At 34.8% G+C, this 18,966-nt stretch overlaps 1 protein-coding gene across 6 annotated transcripts in view; it reads right to left on the bottom strand.

Annotated features, from left to right (window-relative positions):
• The window catches only part of CEP170 (centrosomal protein 170), a 160,030-nt gene that overhangs the window by 92,098 nt on the left and 48,966 nt on the right, over positions 1-18,966 (bottom strand). For all 6 annotated transcript variants that reach the window (XM_036755048.1, XM_036755042.1, XM_036755043.1 and 3 more), the window contains exons 3-4: positions 12,028-12,117; positions 7,382-7,460 (exon numbers count right to left, since the gene is read on the bottom strand). In XM_036755048.1, the coding sequence (XP_036610943.1) occupies positions 7,382-7,460; positions 12,028-12,117 (169 nt within the window). The remainder of the gene's footprint in view (positions 1-7,381; positions 7,461-12,027; positions 12,118-18,966) is intronic.

Below are 18,966 nucleotides of genomic sequence, written 5' to 3'. Positions count from 1 at the left end.
AAAATGCAAATTTTCGCAATAAAAATCAGTGGTTTTCTTTATGGACTATAAGAGAGAAAATTTTTTTTATAAGTTTGAAAATGCAACAAATATTTTGAACATTCACCTCATAATCTGATTTCACCCAAGTACCTAGATAGTTCTAGAAGTGCATAAAGAAATTGTTCAGTCTTCACTGAAACCAGTATTGGCCAGCAATGAAATCAAAGCACCTGGCTCAAATTAGACTGCTAATCATGTCAATGTAAAAGGAAGTATCTCATCAGTGATTACTAAACAGTACATCCAGATGTAATAAAAGTGAAGATCACTGAACCAAACAAATTGCAGGGGTATACCCTGACCCAGAATTTCAACCAAAGTCATAAGACATTATCAACAAACAACTAAAAATTGATTAAAATTAAGCATCTGATTTAAAAACTGCATCTACTATTTAAAAGAACACTATCTTTGGTAACTAAAGAGACCCATCTTTCTCACTATATGGCTATATATGCCCCATTTATGTGACCCTGTAATACAAGGTCCTTTTGTAAAGTATGCACACTAGAACTACAGATTTACTGATGAGGAAACTGGGTCTCATACCAGTTAGATCTTTCCTAAGGTCAAATTGCCAGTTACAGATGGAATGGAATGCAGCTCTTCTGGTCTTTTCCTATTACACAAGACTGCCTCATATAATGCTAATTTTTAAAAATAAAAACTTCAGTTAATATACGGGAAAACTAAATATAAATGGAAAACACTTCCATCTCTAAAGAGCAATAACATGAAGACTAAAATAGCCCCATTTCCATAAAACATACCAATTCATTCACTGTAAAATATATTCTGAATTTTAATTTTAAAAATATAAACACTTTTTTTTCTTGTGATGTGATTACAGGTTTTGCCAACTCTTGTTTGCATTCTGGAAGTACCAGGTGGAGAGGTTTTCAACTTTTAAGAGAAGTTGTGTAGGATAGGGAAAACCTGAGAGGGAAGCAATCATGAGGGTCCAAGCCTTTACCTTTTCAGAAAGATATAGAACACATTAAGGAAGTGGAAGAGGTGGAACTAATCTACCCACTTACGTGTCCACAAGAATTTTGAAAAGAGCCTGGCTTAAAAGCAGATATATGAGGTAATTTAAAATTTATGGTCTAATATGAATCATTCTAATCTATACCCTCAGAGTACATTCCTAAAGTAGTCACAGATTCCAGGGTTAGAGGTCAGAATTCCCAGGAATTACATTTAGCTTCCTGTTCAATAAAAACAAAGTCGTGATAAAATACTAGTTGCAGCACTGTAGGGAAATGTTAAGCTGGCCATCATTGGTTAGCTAGCAGGAAGAAGACAATATAGTAAGGAAATGCTATTTTGTCTCCAAAAATCTAGCACATAACTCCTCTTGATAAAAATCTTCAAGAGTTGCTGTGGCTGAAAGATTTATACTGTAGCCAGTCTAGTGGAGTAATTCTCAAAAGTTTTAAAGCCTGATAGACTCTACCAGAGCTTACACTCCACTGAAATAGCCTTTTCGTAAGAACTTAAAAACTGCCACAATATAATACCCATGGTCCATTCAACCCATTATTACTCAATTTTCTATAGCATTGAGGAAAGATTTGTGATTAAGTATGTTTAAATTATATAATGTCAATCTCAAAAGATTGGAGGTGTATCCCGAAACATTTTATCTGCAACATTTACTTACAACTCATTATGGACCTAACATCTTACATTTTTCTAAGTCTCATACAAATTTCTGGTTTTTGTTCCATATCTTTTGAGCTAAGACATCAAGGTCACAATATATTGTGTTATTTTTCCTTTATTTGGTCTACCTTTCTTCCCTTCACAATTCAAAGGTTGTTTCCTACATGTAGAATTGACATGTAAATTACATTTTAATTTTTCCACATTTTTCACAATTCATCTTAACAAAGTCAAAATTTTTGTCATTCCTCATAAGATAAAAAGAGCTCTTTGATATTTAAATTTTTAGCTTCCTTTTTGTTTATTTTTTAGATGGAAATCTCCACTGTGGATTGAATGAATGGCAAGTAAAAACACAATGGATTTTTCCAATGCACGATGCACACATGCATCACAATTTTGTATAATTTCATTTTATTTTTAATATTTTTCCTGATGATACATGATGTTGACGCAGTCATTTTGACTACAATCCTTGGGTCAATGTCTTCAAGGAAAAATACATAACTCTTACAATTCTTTATTGCAATTCTCCCATTTTTTTTTGTTAAAGAGCTTCTTTGACTTTCAGTTTAAGCCTCTCCATTGTTTGTCAAGGAAGTCTGGCTAGTCAGCCTCAGGGACAAGAGGGAGGAGAATCATTGGACATTTCAAGAGTAGCCACTATCATATACCACCTACATTCCATAGACTTCCCAGAAAAGATTATAGCTATGTGAAAGCCATCTTAAAGTAAACAAGTAACAGATTGATATTAATCGACCTGGGAGGCTAGGTGGCACAGTGGATAAAATGGTTGGGCCTGGATTCAGGAAGATATATATTCAAATCTGGCTTTCGACACCTACTAGCTGTGTGACTCTGGGCAAGTGACTTAACTTCTTTCTCAGTTTCCTTAGTTAGAAAATGGGGATCATGATTACATCTACCTCCTAGGGTTGTTGGCAAATAGTGGGTGATAATTCCTTCCTTCCTTCCAACTGACAGACAATTCTAAATTTACTGGATCATAGCTTAAGAATTCATCATCCTACAAATATAGCTCAGATCATTTCCCCTACATTTTTCTATAATGAAAACTAATCTTGTAGACCTTTCACTACCCAATGCACACTTAGGGTTAGAAACTGATTGGAAATCCCACCAGCTACTTCCTCTTCAAGATCATTATTTGATTTTTTGTTTTATCCAGAAAGCTTCCTTTTTACCCTTACCTTTTGTTTTTATGTTTCTATCCCAAATTCCTAACCATGACACAAATTCTCTCAAATTCTTTCTAATGCCATGTAACTGTGAACAAGTAGATACTTGGTAGAGAGCATTTCGGCAAAGAATAATGGAGGAAGCAATAAAAATGATATTAGCATCAGTATATACAGACAAGACAGAAAGAGATGAGGCATTTATAAGAAAACAGATCACAAGCCAGGCATTGAAGTACCACATAGTTGTGATAGATTCTAATTATATGTCTATCTGGTAGATCTCTTTCTCAAAAGCAGAACAGCTAACAATTTCTTGGATGGCCTAATGGTAATTTTCTAGTGAAAAAGGTCCAGGAATCAACAAAGAGATTATTGCTCTAGGATTTGAGTCTTGCTAAGAGGGGATTATTGCTAGAATAGAAATTATTGACTACTGTGAGCAAGTGAGCAATCCATTGTAAAATCTGTGATGCATGAGAAAAGCCAGGCATACTCTGACTTGAATACTAGATTTTCAGAGAAAAAAATGATTCTTAGAAAGGAAAACTAGAATCTTATGAACTAAAATTATATACAAAAGGTTAGTCTAGGAAGGACAGAAAGCTGAAAAGAAAGAAACTTTGAAAACACAAAGAAAAATAAATTGGATGAGGAGAAAAGAGACCTACGTAGATATATAAGGAACTCATCTGCTAATGTTTTTAAAAAAGGTATGTATAACAGATGTAAGAGCAGGTAACGGGGGGAAATACATGATTGTGACACGGTCTTGTGCCAATAGGAACAAGAATGCTAGAATGAATAAAAAGAAGAGGCTGATAAAAAATGCATTTAATGTTATAGTATGGAAACAACAGCATTGTTGCTCAGGCAGATGAGACGATAATAAATAACAGAGAAGAAAAAGATATTCAACTCTTATTTTGCTATTGCTTTCTTCCAGGGAAAAGAACAACAGAACCAAAATGGCTAAATAGAAACACAAAATAAGGTAACAAGAAAGCACCCAGTTGCCCTTGAAAAATTCAAGTTAACAGGTTCAGAAGAACTGCATCACACTTATGAAAGCAGCTCTGGATATACTTACAGAACCACTAAGGGATGGGAGAAGTGCTACAAGTGCTACAGGATTAGAGAAAGAAAAATGTTTTGATTTTCAAAAATAGGGAAGAAAATTTATTCTGCCAACACTATGGTAGAGTAAACGACTTAAATTTCTGGAAAACCTTAAGAACATATTATTAAAGTGAAGAATAGTGATCACGAAGACTTCTTAACAACTAGTCATCCTATAGTAACCTCATGTGAAGGTCCTGGCACACTAACTTTGTTTTATCTTCTCTTTGCTGCCTCTGTTCTCCTTGCATGAGTTAATATGATGGAAGTTTTAGAGAACTGGATAAGCCAATGAGCTAACAACATGCTATGGCAGCTAAGAAAACTAATGCTACCATAAATTACATTTAAGAAAAGTACAGCGTTAAAGCTAGGGAGGTGACAGACATGTTATACTTTGTCTTAGTCAAACTGTGTCTAGAGAACTATGTTTAGCTACGGGCATGACATTTTAAGGACACTGATAAGCTGGAGAGCATCCACAAGTGCAGACAAGATATAAAAGCCTCAAGAATCTGTCTTTGGAGTTATTGGGTGAAGGGGAGTTTTAGTATGGGGAAGAGAAAACTAAAGTGTGCATATTGGGGGGGAGTGCATAATAAGCATATTCAAGTATTTTGTAGAAAGTTACATAAAACAGGGGTTAGGATTGTTGTTTGGCCCCAGAAGACAGATCTAGAAGTAACTGATCATTCAACTACCATTTATTTGGCCCCTACTATGCGCCAGGTACTATATTCTAGAGAATAACAAGGAGAGATAAGAAGGTTGTTTTTTTTTTTTAATGAACAGTGCAAAAAAAAAAAAAAGAAAACCAACAGAATGTAAATACAAGAGATTTCTTCAAGAAAATTTGAGATACCAAGGGAATTTCACGCAAAAATAGGTATGATTAAAAGACAAAAATTGTAGGGACTTAACAGAAGTAGAAGAATGTAAGAAGAGGTGGCAAGAATACAGAGAAGCACTCACTATACAAGAAAGATCTTAACATCAATGATAACCATGAAGGTTTGGTTACTGATCTAGATATCCTGGAAAATGAAGTCAAACGGGCATTAGGAAGCACTGCTAACAAACAAGGCTAGTGAAAGTGATTGAATTCTAGCTGAGCTCTCTAAAATCCTAAAAGATGATACAATTAAAGAGCTGCACTCAATATGCCAGCAAATTTAGAACAACAGTGTCCAGTGGATTGCAAAAGATCAGTTTACATCCCAACACTAAAGAAGGGCAATACCAAAGAATGTTCAAATTACTGTGTGTTCACGTCAGACACCAGCAAAGTTATACTTAAGATTCTGCAAGCTAGGCTTCAGCAATATGTGAACTGAGAATTACCAGAAGAGAAGGCTGGTTTTCAAAGAGACAGAGGAACTAGAGACCAAATTGCTAACATTGGCTGGATTATGGAGAAAACAAGGGAGTTCCCAGAAAAACATCTATTTCTGCTTCACTGACTACACTAAAGCCTTTGACTGTGTAGATCACAACAAAATGTGGCAAGTCCTCAAAGAGACGGGAGTACCAGATCATCTTACCTGCCTCCTAAGGAACCTGTATATGGGCCAAGAGAAACAACAGTTAGAACCAGACATGGAACAAATTGGCTGAAGACTGGAAAAGGAGGATGACAAGGCTGTATATATTGTCACTATTTATTTAACTTATATGCATAATTTCACAGAAAAAGGACTGCCTAACCTCTAAGTCAGGACATTGGAATTCGAGTCCTGCTTTTCCCATTAACAATGTAACTTTGAAAAGATCCTTAAATTGTCTGTATTTAACTATCTACAAAACAGTGATAATAGTTGTCTGACATTTTATGGAAAGTGACAGATGGAAATAATATGAGAAAAGGGGGGAATATATGTTAAAGATCTCTAAAGGAAGTTTACAAATTTCAATGGAAATGTGAATTGCTTCATAGTTTCTCATTTTTAAAACATGACACATTTTACATGTAATTTTTTTTAATTTAAAAGATCCTATTTTAAATTATCTAATATACTTTAAACACCAGAGGCTAAGAAAATTGCATACAACCTAAACAAATTAAAAAGGCATTCACAGGTTCTTTCTTGGTGAGAACTCTACCAGTAGAAAATTATTTATTCAAGGCTTATAGCTTATTCTGAGTCATGTGAATTAATATGAAGTTTTTGCTTTTAAAATTTTAAAACAGGTAGCTTGAAATTTCATACTTAATAGTTCCATCTCATTTCCTACATTCCTTTGAATTCGCAATATAAAAAGGTTTTATTAAGAATGTAATATAAATATATAATTTTTACCACAAATTAAGATATCAATTTCATAGGAAAACTAATTTAAATTCACAAACCATTCTAAAAGTTGTATTTCATCTTTCAGAAAATGCTTATTTTCGATTATTTTTCACTTCTGAGCATTAAATATCCCACATAAGTGAATATTTTATAGAATCTTAATATTCTACCAAACTAGCATTGTTTAACACATTATTTGAGTTAAATTATAATAATATATTAATTCAATACTTACAGTAAGGAGAAAGAAATAATTCAGGAAATTAAATATCTTGAAGTAGAATGTTATTAAGCATAATGTGGAATAGCTGCACTCAAAATAGAAAGAAAATAAAATTTTTCTATAGCTTATTTGCCACATATGAAGAAAAGGTATTTATTTTCATTCTTTTTCAACCTATCATGTTTCTATTCTTTCCCCTACCAAATCCTTATTCTATATTTTATAGCAGAATGAAGTACTTGTCCTATTCAGTTCTCAGATTTCACTCTGAACAAAAGAATCTTAAGATACAGACTTTACTGGGACTTTTTTTTCCCCATCTCAGAAACACAAGGGTATTGAGGAGTTTGAAGAAAATGCATAATTAAACTAAGTCAGATCATGGGTAAGGATAAAGAGATGGTGTTTAGATACAACTTTCTACCAGGAAGATGATGGCTGGCATTGGCGCATCATTCACCTGTCAGTATTTCCAGGGCTGTAGAAGGTGAAGAATCCCCATATACTCATACGCAACAGGATTACAAAAAAAAAATATTCTATAAGAAAGCATAAAAATAGTGAACATAAAAAGTTACTTCTACTGCTTCTCCCTGGGTTATTTTTATTAAACCAGAAGATGAAAAAAGGTTTTTTAATCATCCATTCTACCGTGGAAAGGAGAATAATAGACAAATACTGTTTCTCTAATACACATTGTGAATATACTTAAGGTCAATAAATATTCGATTACCACCATAAAGTTTAAATAAATTTAATAATTAAGAAATGAATGAACACACTGAAGCTTAGAAAGAAAAGTTTGTAAAAACTGTACAAATCACATTTCATAAGGATATCATATCCAAATCTTAGTTTATCCTCAAGTTTCAAGGTGATATAAGTCTGTTCTGGAATCCTTACATCATTCACAAAAGTCTAGAAGGGAACAAAATGAGAGAGAATGAATATTAAGTTTTATTCAGAATAATTACTTCATTTTTAGTAAAGCTGATGCAAAGTTAGTACAAAGTTAATATTGGACGCTGAAGAGCTGATAACATGAATAGGAGAAGATACACTAGTCATATAATAACAGTCTTCTAGGTGGGAATTCCACACTACAAAAAAGTCTTGCCCATTATTGCTGAGGCTACTGCTGAAGCTTCATAAAAACCATTACCATATTAGGAACGACTGAAAAAACAGAAGAATTCAACTTATAAAAGGACTTGGAAACATTTCCAGAAGTTGCAAACTAACAACAATGGCGGCGAGCATTTATGTAGTGCTTTAAAATTTGCAAAGCAATTTACGCAAATTATCTGATTTGATCCTCACAACAATTCTATGATGTAGGTATGATTATTACCCCCATTTTACAGATGCTGAAACTGTCAATGCAAGAGGTGAAGTGACTTGCCCAGGAACACATCTAGTAAGTATCTCAGTCAAAATTTCAACTCAGGTCTTTCTGACTCCAAGTCCAATACTCTTATCTACTGTACACCTCTAGAAGCCTCAAATAAGTTATGAAAAGGGGAAAAAAGTAGAAATACACATTGGGGGTGCCTGAAATGCATTAAGTAGGCAAAATATACATGACATTATAATAATTTATATTCTAAGACAAAATGATGACTGTGCTCACCCCCCAAATAGAAATAATACTGATCATTAGCCTATATTTACGTAAACACTAAATGTCTACAAAGTACTGTATATTCCACCTTCTGTAAGAGGTCTTTCTGAGTCTCCCTTCCATCTTGCTGCTAAATGCCTTTACTAGGAGATTAAATTCCACCTATTCTGTATATATCTTATATGTATATATTTTTGAATTTTGTCTTTCCCCTTTTCCATTAGAATATGAGCTTCTTCAGGGCAGGGACCATGTTTTTGCTTTCTTTTGTATCAGTTCCTGGCAGTTTCTTAAAATAATATTTTATTGATGTTTTTAGTTTCTTTTATCACCATAGTATTCCATGAATCCCTCCCTCTCCCTGCTATTTCATGACAAATGTCTTTGTGCCTTAGAGAGGAAAAAAAATTAGCATAACCGATCCATACATTGAGAAAATCTGAAGACATGCACAATGTGTAAACATGTGGGTCTCTCACTCCACCAAAGGGTAGGTTGGGGGGTGGGGTGTCTTCTCTTATCTCCCACTTGATCTTTGCAATTTTGTTACATTTACTTTTTTTGGTGCATTTCCTGGAACACTGTTAAACATATACTAAATGTTTGGCAAATGTCTGACTTCTATAATTTTTTTCTTGGTAATCTCATAAGCTGTTGTGGATTTAACTGTCATCTTTACTCAAATAACTCCTAAATCTCTATCTCAAACTGGATGTTCTAGAAACATCTAAAATTCAAGATATCCCCTAATGAACTCATTATATTGTTTCCCTCAAACCCTCTACTTTTTCAAACATCTCTATTTTTGTAAAGGGCACCGCTGTCCTTCTATTCTCCCAGGTTTCTACCTTGGCATTATTTGAGATTCCACACTCTTCCTCACTCCATTCCACAATCAGTTGCAAGAAACTTTATATGTCTACTTTCACCAGAGTACCTTGACCACATATCCACCATCTCACTTCAAACCCTCATCAACTGTCACCTAGAGAATCTAACCCCTGCCCCCTCCACTGAACAATTAGAGAAGGAAAAAATAGAAAAAGAAAACTCATAAAAAATGTACAATCCAGCAAAACAAATTTCCACATAAATCATGTCCCAAAACATATTTATTATTCTGTGTTTTAAGTCATTCGCTCCTGGGGCAGGATGTGGGATATATATATTGCATGCATACATATGTGTACATATATGTATGTACATGTATGTATATGTAGTGTGTGTATATGTGTAAATATATATACATATATATAATTTTCAGTTCTCTGGACTAGTAGTTTATCATCGCACAGATCATATTTCTGAAGTCTTTCAAAGTTGTTTTTCTTTCTGTTGTTTACAAATTGTTCTCCTAGTTCTGCTCTCTTCACTTTGCATTAATTCACTGAGATCTTTCCAGTTTCCTCTTAAATTGTTTATTTCTCCATTTCTTATGAGATAATAATATTCTATTACTTCGATATACCATAATTGTTTAGACATTCTCCACCTCCCCTGGTTAGTTTCCAGTTTTGTCTCCTATTAAAAAAGTTGCTACAAATAATTTTGTATACATAAATCCTTTTCCTCTTTCTCTGAATTCTTTAGGGCATAGGGCTTGTAGTGGTTATAGCTGGTCAAAGGTTATGCAGAGTTTAAAAGCTTTCTGGCATAGTTCCAAATCGCTTTCTAGACTGGATTACAACACCCTCCTCTTCAGGTTCCCTGAGTCCCCTGATCTCTCCTTCCTCTAGTCCTACACATTGCTAACAAAGTAATTTTCCCCCAATTCACCATATCAATCCTCTATTCAGTCTACTCCAGTGGACTCCTGTTGTTTCTCTGGTCAAATATAAACTTTTCTGTTGGGCTTTAAAGCTCTAATGTAAACAATCTGGCCTCAACATGTCTTTCTAATATGGTTAGATATTACTCCCTCCTTTCTTGCATTTTATGATCCAGTCAAATTGGCCTGTTTCCTCTCCCTCACATATGACACTTCTCTATCCCTTTGCAGTGGGCTCCATATCTGGAATGCACTTGTCTTTACCCTCCAATTTACAGAGACCCTCTCTTCCTTTAAGACAGCTCAAACATCTGCATAAAGCCTTTCCTGAATCCCCCAACTATTAGTGACTCTTGTCTCCAAATTACTATGCATTTAACTACTTTACATTTCTTCACTTTATGTTAATTGTGTTAAATAAAGTGAGATGTAAAGTAAAGGGCAGGGGGCAGTGTGGAGAGGGAAGGGAACTAGCAAAACTAAGAGGATCAGGGAAAGCTTTATGTAGGTCAGGAGATAGCACAAATGCCCTCTTCCTCATGACTGCGCCTCCATCTCTTTTTTCATTAAGACAAAGTTCTTTGACATGAAGTCTTTCCCAATCTGCTACCACCCTCCCTTCCCAAACAACCTTGCGGTTAACTACCTCATATACGTGTATGTGCACATGCACGTATGAACACACACACACACACACACACACACACACACACACACACAAAACCATATCTGTATTTGTTGTTGTTCAGTTGTGTCCAACTCTTTGTGACCCCATTTGAGGTTTTCTTAGCAAAGATACTGGAGTGGTTTGCCATTTCTGTCTCCAGCTCATTTTACAGATAAGGAAACTGAGTAAGTGACTTGACGAGGGTCACCCAACTATTAACTGTCTGAGGATAGATTTGAACTCAGGAAGCTGAGTCTCCCTAATTGCAGGTCCAGCACTCTATCCACTGAGCTATCCAGCTGATATGTATGTATGCGTGTATATGTATATATGGGTGTATATACACACGTATGTCTATATATACACACACTATATAACATGTATATCTGTGTTGTCCTCCTACCCTCCCCACACTTCCATTAGAGTTCCTGGTAAGCAGGTACCTCCCCGGTGCCTAGCACATAGGAGATGCTTGATAAATGCTGGACTAATTGACTGTGGTCCATGATTTATAGCCACATAACATACTGATCTTAAAACTATGGGGTTTTGTTTCAGGAAAGGAGGGATCAATGAAAACACTGCATAATTTCCCCATACAAAATCCAGCCTGCTCTCCTCATGTTTAGCTCTGGGCTCACTGTCCACCTGCAGCTGGTGGAGATACCACACTGATATACTAACTCAATTGGCCATCCATTTAACTACATGTCCCACTCTACATAATATCCTTTATATAATAGTCTGTTTCTGTGCATTTAAACATTATAATAAAATAATCTAGTTTACTGTAGTAATTCCATTACCAATTAACATGGTATTAAAAGTTAAAATATTTCAGGTATTTGAAATTTAATACAACACACTACCCTCCACTAGACTATGAGCTCCTTGATGGCAAGAACCATGTTTTTACATTCCTTTGTATCTCTAGCACTTGGAAAGTTTCTGGAATACAGTTAAATGCTTACTAAACGCATAACTGACTGACAAAGCTGTTGCAGACAGATAATACACTAAGTAACAGAGTAAATATTCCAAAAGGCCTATGAGTGTAAGATGGGAAGGTAGTCAGAGAACAGATAATCCTAAAAGGATCTAGAGGTTCCTGGACTACCAGCTCAATGAGTTAACAGAAAGCTAATGCTATCTAAGGCTACATGAAGGGATACACAGTGTCGAGGCCCTGTTATAAGTCTATTCTGATTATTCTGCATTTACAGTGTTGTTGTGTTCAGTTCTGGGCACTACATTTTAGGAAGGACACTGATAAAAAGAAGGCATGGTCATCAGTATTAGTGTAAGAGAATAACAAGTTAAAGAACACTAGATTTTTGAGGAAAAAAGACATTTGGGATCCTTTTAAAAATGATTTCAAAAGAGTGGTGAATAAAATAAAGAAAACACATGTGACCAATTGTTAACTTACCCCATTTAGACTACCCAAATCCTTTACTAAGTGTTCATCTGCAGAGGCATCATAGTTGACTACAGCATGTTGCTTATCCACGCTGCGTGACTGAAAAACAAACAGGAAAAAGTGGTTTAATGACTAATCTTAGTAAAAGCAAGAAAATTCAAAAACACCCTCAAACATAAGGATTTTTAATTATTTTATTAATATTCCTAAACCATATGACTAATACATGGAAATGTATAACACAGCTTGGCAAAGTAAAATTTAAAGTATACTAAAACTAAGATTAAAACTAGAAACGTGAAAAATATCCTAATATTTAAGTATACACAAATCCTAACAGGTACCTTTCTACCACCACCAGTTTTTGTTTCACAATGATATGTGAAGCCAACTTTACTGAAAGAAACTAAAAGAGACAAAAATTTATAAGATCAATTCTATTTTTTTTAAATGTAGAAAATAGTCAACTTTGTTTAATGATTTATTTCTTTATTTTTGTGAACTACTGCTGAAAGTAAATTAGCAATAAACATGTTTTTATTGTCAAATAACCACTCCCACTGAACTCCTTTTGTTCCATCTTGGGTTTTCTCTTCAATTATGACATAATTGACTTTATAAAAACTACAGCACAAATTTTGAGGGAAAATGAAAATCTGATTAAAAAACAACAATTCTTGCTTTAAGGTAATTTCTCAAAGTTGGATTAGTAAAGGAATTCCTGAAGAATTGAAGGGATCAAACTTGAAAATAAATATTGTAGTACCAACTACCATTTGAATTATCATATACCAAATAAGGCATAATTTATAAAATGGGCAAGACAGCCTCTTTTATTTCCTATATTTTCAATTTTATTATATTCTATACTATTATATTTTACTATATTCTATATTATATTCCTATATATACTCCTATATTTTCCTCTCCTAGACTTGAAAAGAAGATGCTTATAAGGAAAGCAGATACATCCAATCTCATATAAATATGTTTGTAGTAGATACACTTGTACTTTGGGCTTATGATTTGTTGTTGTTGTTTTAAAGATATGATGTCATGTATGGGTAGGAGTAACAAGACTTCAGGATGAGCCATAGGCTGAAACAGTGCAAAAAAAAAAAATTGGTCAATGTCAGTCACTCAGGAAGTATATCCTTTGCAATTTGTGCTCAGAAGACAAATTACTAAATTCCTCCAGCATTTTGTGGGGCAGGAGATGACTTTTCAACTGTCAACAAGTATTTATTGACATAATAGCACTGTACTATTAAATGGGCCAAAATATCATGCATGGTCCATGACCTCAAGGAGCTTACAATCTAGTTGAAACTAGCAAACAATATACAAGCCAGTATACAGGCTGAATTGGTTGAATGCAAGGGCTGAATTGATGATTTAATTTTGTATAGGGAATTCTCAGGTGAGGAAACTCCTTCTACCAATATAGGCAGTATCTTCTCTGTGATTTATAACCTCAAAGAGTAGCCTGTAGCAGTGGTGTCTCAAACAGAAAATAGATCTCTGCAAGTTGCACATTAAAGACCAAAAGTTAATATTATGTATATTGTATTATATTTTCATTTGTTTTATCAAACATCTCCCAGTTACATTTTAATCTTGTTTGGTCACACTCAGAAGCTACTCAGGTTCTTGAGTTCTAGACCTGTGGCCTAGAACAAGAGATAAAGTAACTTACACAAATTCACAGAGCCAATATATGTCAGAGGCCTTCAACCCAGGTTTTCTTGACTCAGAAGTTGGCTCTCTATGCACAGTACCACACAGCTTCGAAGTACGTTAAATTGTGGTAATAAATACTGGTGGTCCTCCATCTTACCAGAAGTTGCATTTAGTAACACCCTGCTCATCCAAGGAGTGACAATAGCCACGTCCCCTCTGCAGAAGACGGGGCCTGAGGAGACCTGGTCCACCACCACAGGGAAGATGAGAGTGGGTCTGAGGGTTTAAGTAGAGCAAGGATTCTGGCTTCCCTTCTGAAGAGGTCAGAACAGAAAGAAGGGTCTGTGTGTCCATACAGAAAATGGAACACAGGAAGAAAAGTTTGGGGAAGCAAAGCATTTTCTATCCTGGGTCTTCCTGGGTACTAAATGGATTGTGGCTAGCAGAAAACAGTCTCAACTGCTGGGCCCTACTCCCACTGATAGGTTCTTATCATTACCAGTAGCCTTCTCACAGTGAGAAGTTGTATTTAGTAACTTAGTATTCTATCTTTATCTCTCCCTGTAGGAAACATTGTTACTTCATACTTGCTAACAGTTTGTGATCCAGCTTTTACTTTTTCACTCTTTAACTATATATGCTAGTTAGAAATTGCTTGTTAAGGAAAGCCCCCTTGGCCAATAGAAGAAAAGTTTTAAGTCCACTGGTCTCTTCATGACATGGCTTATAAGAACGATATAGTTTCTTCCTTATGTATATCTTACACTGTATTGTCAGTCATGAGATTTTTTTCCCTGACAGTATTAGTATATTGTGGAAAGTTGTCTAAGTGAGGGGGAAAGCTATAAGGCATTCCCTTCCCTTCTCCCCTTCATCAGGAATGGTGATTCCACTTAAATCTCGATTTAGGACGAAACTGAAGGAGATTGCCATGGGCTCTGCACTTTTATCAAGCTTTTAGACTCCCATTTGTTTTTTAATAGGTCAGTAAGAGATTTTATTACTGTTGTTTATTTCTCTATTTTGGGTCAGCTTGTTCCTAAAAGTGTAACCTGTTCTGTTTATGCCAGCTAACCCCTGAGGGGAATCCTATTTTGTTTTGTGCTGGCATACTCCTACAAATGGAATCTACACAAGGCTTCTACCTCATCACAGACTTTTTCATGGCAAGGATTATGTCCCTCCTTGGTGATGTGTCTGAGGTCTGGGAATGTTAGAGGATACTGTCTTTGACAGTGCTTTTAGGAGAAAAGAAAAAAAAAATTCTTGAGGCCTGCAGTGCAATATTAAACAAAGGAAAAAACTGGGACACTATTTGATTGGCATAAAGAGGCTTGCAACTTGCAATCTGCTTATTAACAGTGAGTATGTGAATACTAGCAAAAGTGATTTCTTTCCTTGCCTTATTTCTGTTTATATATGAGTGGTTTAAATTCAATTAAGTTAGATTCATTTATATCAAGAAAGGGAAGATATACAATTATGTTTCATTACATTCATACAAATCAGTTTGTTTAGCCATTACCAACTCAATGGGAACTTCTTGTGTTTCAGATTCCTTGCTCCCATATCATATTCAGTTCGAAGTGCTTTATTTTGGGAAGATGGGGAATGTTCAGAAGGGAGCAGAATAGGAACTCCCCCCCTGCCCAAAAAAAGCTTAATAAGCTGGAGCAAAACACTAAAACTGTTAAGATATAATTCAATAGGGTTAAATTTAAAGTCTTTTTTAAAATCAAATGTAAAATACTGAAAGGGTAAAGATATAAGTAGAAAGCAGTTCATGTGTAAAAGACCTAGGTTATTTTGGCAGACTGCAAGACCAATGAGGCAGTTTTTTACAACTTGTCTTACAAAAAAGCTAATATGACATTTAGCTACAATAACAAAGGAAAAGAAAATGGAAAGGAATATTTATACAGTGCCTACTATGTGCTGCTGTTGTTGTTGCTGTGCTTGTCCTTCGTTCCTGAAGAGAACCAAAACATCAGGGAAATGATGACATGACTTGCACTTAACTTGGATTTGAGTGAGGGAGGGGTGTGTAAGGTCACCAGCCTCACTTTCTCCTCCAGAGCCATCTGGGTCCAGTGGCCTGGTATTCATCAGGATGACTGGAGATGGCCCAAGATACATTAGGATACCCTAGCCCTTTAAGGCTAAGATCTTTTCAGGTTCTCACTTTGAGTGAGGTAAGGACCATTCAGTGAATAGGCCTCTTTAAGAAGCTAATCAAGGGATGGCCCAAAAAAAAAAAATCTAACTGGGAGGGGAAGACCCTTAGGGTTCCTGGCCAAAAGAGAAATAGTTACTATTTGGTATTTACAAGCTAAGCACTTTTTTCAATATCACATTATTTGATCTGTACAACAATCCCACAAGGTAGGTGCTATTATCATCTATTGTACTATTGTACTCCCCACTGAAGAAGCTGAAATAAACATACGTAAAGTGACTTGGCCAGGGTCACATGTACCTCTGTATCTGGGGACAAATTTCCATTCAGGTTTTCCTGACTCCAGGCCCAGTGCCGCTAGCTGCCTCTGATAATAGAGGTATAATGTCCCAAAACAGTGAAAAAACCAGAAAGCAGTCTTTGAATATTTGAAGGTTTGTCATAGGGGACAAAAAGGGTTAAATTTCTTCTACTTAAGTCCCAGAGGGCAAATTAAAATCAAAGTGTGGGAGAAAGAAATAGATTTCAGTTCAAACATAAAGAAAATTTTCCTAACAATCATATCTGTATCAAAGTAGAATTTGTTGCCTGAGGGGGCAGTCAGTTCTTAGCAACTAGATATCTTTAACTGGTTCCTGAACGGATTAGAATAGATGACATCTATGGTCCTTTCCAATTCTAAGATTCTATAAGATAGAACAGAATCAAAAAGGATTACAAGGTTTCAAAAGTCTAGTGAGAGAGAAAGAATGATAGCAAATTCAACAGACACTGAATATGTGAATAGGAAATGATGTGTAATTTGTGTGTGGGAGTGAGTGATGAGTGAGCTACATTTGAATGTGTTGAGTTCGGGTGATGATAAAATACATAAGTGAAAATGTCCTGGTGGCATGTTAAGGGGTAGAACCAGAAGGACTAGAAATACAAATTTGAGAGTTGCCCATGTAGCAGTGATACTTGAAGCCAAAAGAATGGTGAATTCTCTGAGAAACACTGAGGAAAGAAGCTAAAAAAAGACTGAAACTTGACAAAGTTAGGATACTAAGACAAAAAAATAAAAAACAAAAGAACAGCAAAGAAAGGCCAAAAAAAAAAACCCACAGGAAGAGAAATGTAGTTTCAAGAAACTAAGGAATTTCTAGGAGGAAGTGGTCAGCATTGCAAATGTAGCACAGTAGTCAAGGAGATTTAGTAGTACAAAAAAACCAAAAAAAACCAGAACTTGGAGCAAGAGGAATGAATCTGAATCTCAGTTCAGCTATTTATTTGGTTGCACAAGACTCAGGCAACTTGTAACTCCCCTTCCTGGTTTCAGTTTTATCACCTACAAAATGAAGATCATAATAAGTGCTACAGAACCGTAGTCAGGGTGAAATGAAATAAAAAATATGAGAGAACTCTGTAAATAAAAAAAAAACTATACAAAGGCAAAGAAAAATGTTTTTAAAAGGAGGATAGGCATCATTAAGTACTTGAATAAGTATCAAAAGAATAATACTTGAGTTCTAGATTCATTACTAGTTAACATTGGTCAAATCACAACATTTTTTAGATCTCAGTATGTCCATCTGTAAAATGGAGATAAATATAACTTTCCTCCCCTGACCCACAGGTTTGCTCCAAGGATCAAATCAGGGATAATAGCTGTAGAAAGCACTTATTAAGTTGTAATATATGAGTGAAGATTAGCATATTAAGAAGAGCTACTTGAAGAGGTTTCTTTTTACAATGCCCCTAGATACTAAAGATATGCCCTTGAATTTGTTCTGGATATATTCCGTATACAAACTCAGTAAACACAAAATCTAAATATGAATATTTAAAATAGTATTCTTGAACATTATTCATGACTGCTATAAATGTGACCCTGAAGATACATTAGAACACAAACTTATTTCAAGCAGAAGTTTTTATTCTCTGTTGTATCCTCAGCACCTAGTATAATGTGGGGTACATAGTAGGTGCTTAATAAAAACTTGCTTGCTCTATTGATTTTGTTAATTGTTAAAAGGCTTTGTGCTGATATACTGCTATAATAAATGGAATCCAGCCAAGGCTCTAACATAAGAAAAGCAGAATTTTTTTAAAAATTGTCAAAATAAGTACTAAGTTGTATTTCTCAAATTCATCACATTAAATCAGGTTCTTGAAGTCCAAAAATTCCATTGCCTTTGAATGGATTCATTGTTCTACAACATTCTGTTTAGCCAGATATAAATGGACATCTTTATCAGCTAACAATCATTTTCACAATGTATTAATACATTAGCTAGCTAGCTCTAAATGGTTTTCTGAATTGGGACAGAAGTGATTTCTAAATTAAAATTCTTTTTATACTGGCTATAAATTGTATTTGTGTAGTATTTAGGAGGGGAAGCTTTAATGAGATAAATAAGGGTATATATAATAAACACATTTCAATAACAAAATATATAGTATAGGGTTATCCTCAAAGTTTTAGTCTTTAAGCTGTAATAGCTTAAGACAACACAAAGACATTTGGTAACTCTGTAAAATAACTTAAGAGTTTTGAAATTTAAGCAACCATTATCTTACCAAATGGTTATGGTACTATATTGTAAACACATTATTACAAAACTTGACCATTTTTGTAGAAAATTATGTTATAGGTAGTATTTTTGCCAGGTGAATCTTCATTTAATGCACTTGTTTGTAAAAGCTGAATTTTCCGTGTAGCTGTATAGGCATTTGCAGTATATTAAATAAAACAAGTAAATTTTTTATTTATTTTTTTCTCCTACAAGCCATTGTGTTAGAATGCAAACTAGTTATAATGTATTAAACAAGACATTTCTAAAATATATGTCTTAGGTTTTGGAGATAGATTCAGCAACCATTACATATATTTCCAAGAAAATGGAATTTAGTATGAGGATCTAACTAAACATTTTTTGGGGGCCACAGGTTTTGAAAAGTGTTTAAGGAGAGAATACAAGGAGATTAGAAACAATCAATGATAGCAAGGTTAATGGATGTCACTTTTTAAAGGCTTATAAATAAGAGTGATCTACAATGGCATTTCTATATGTTACTAACAAAGCCCAGTAGCAAGAGATAGAGAAATTCCA

Source organism: Trichosurus vulpecula, chromosome 4 (genome assembly GCF_011100635.1).
Source record: "Trichosurus vulpecula isolate mTriVul1 chromosome 4, mTriVul1.pri, whole genome shotgun sequence".
NCBI classification, from domain to species: domain Eukaryota; kingdom Metazoa; phylum Chordata; class Mammalia; order Diprotodontia; family Phalangeridae; genus Trichosurus; species Trichosurus vulpecula.
The sequence above is the reverse complement of the archived record's forward strand: the minus strand, read 5'-3'. Positions and strand labels throughout refer to the sequence as shown.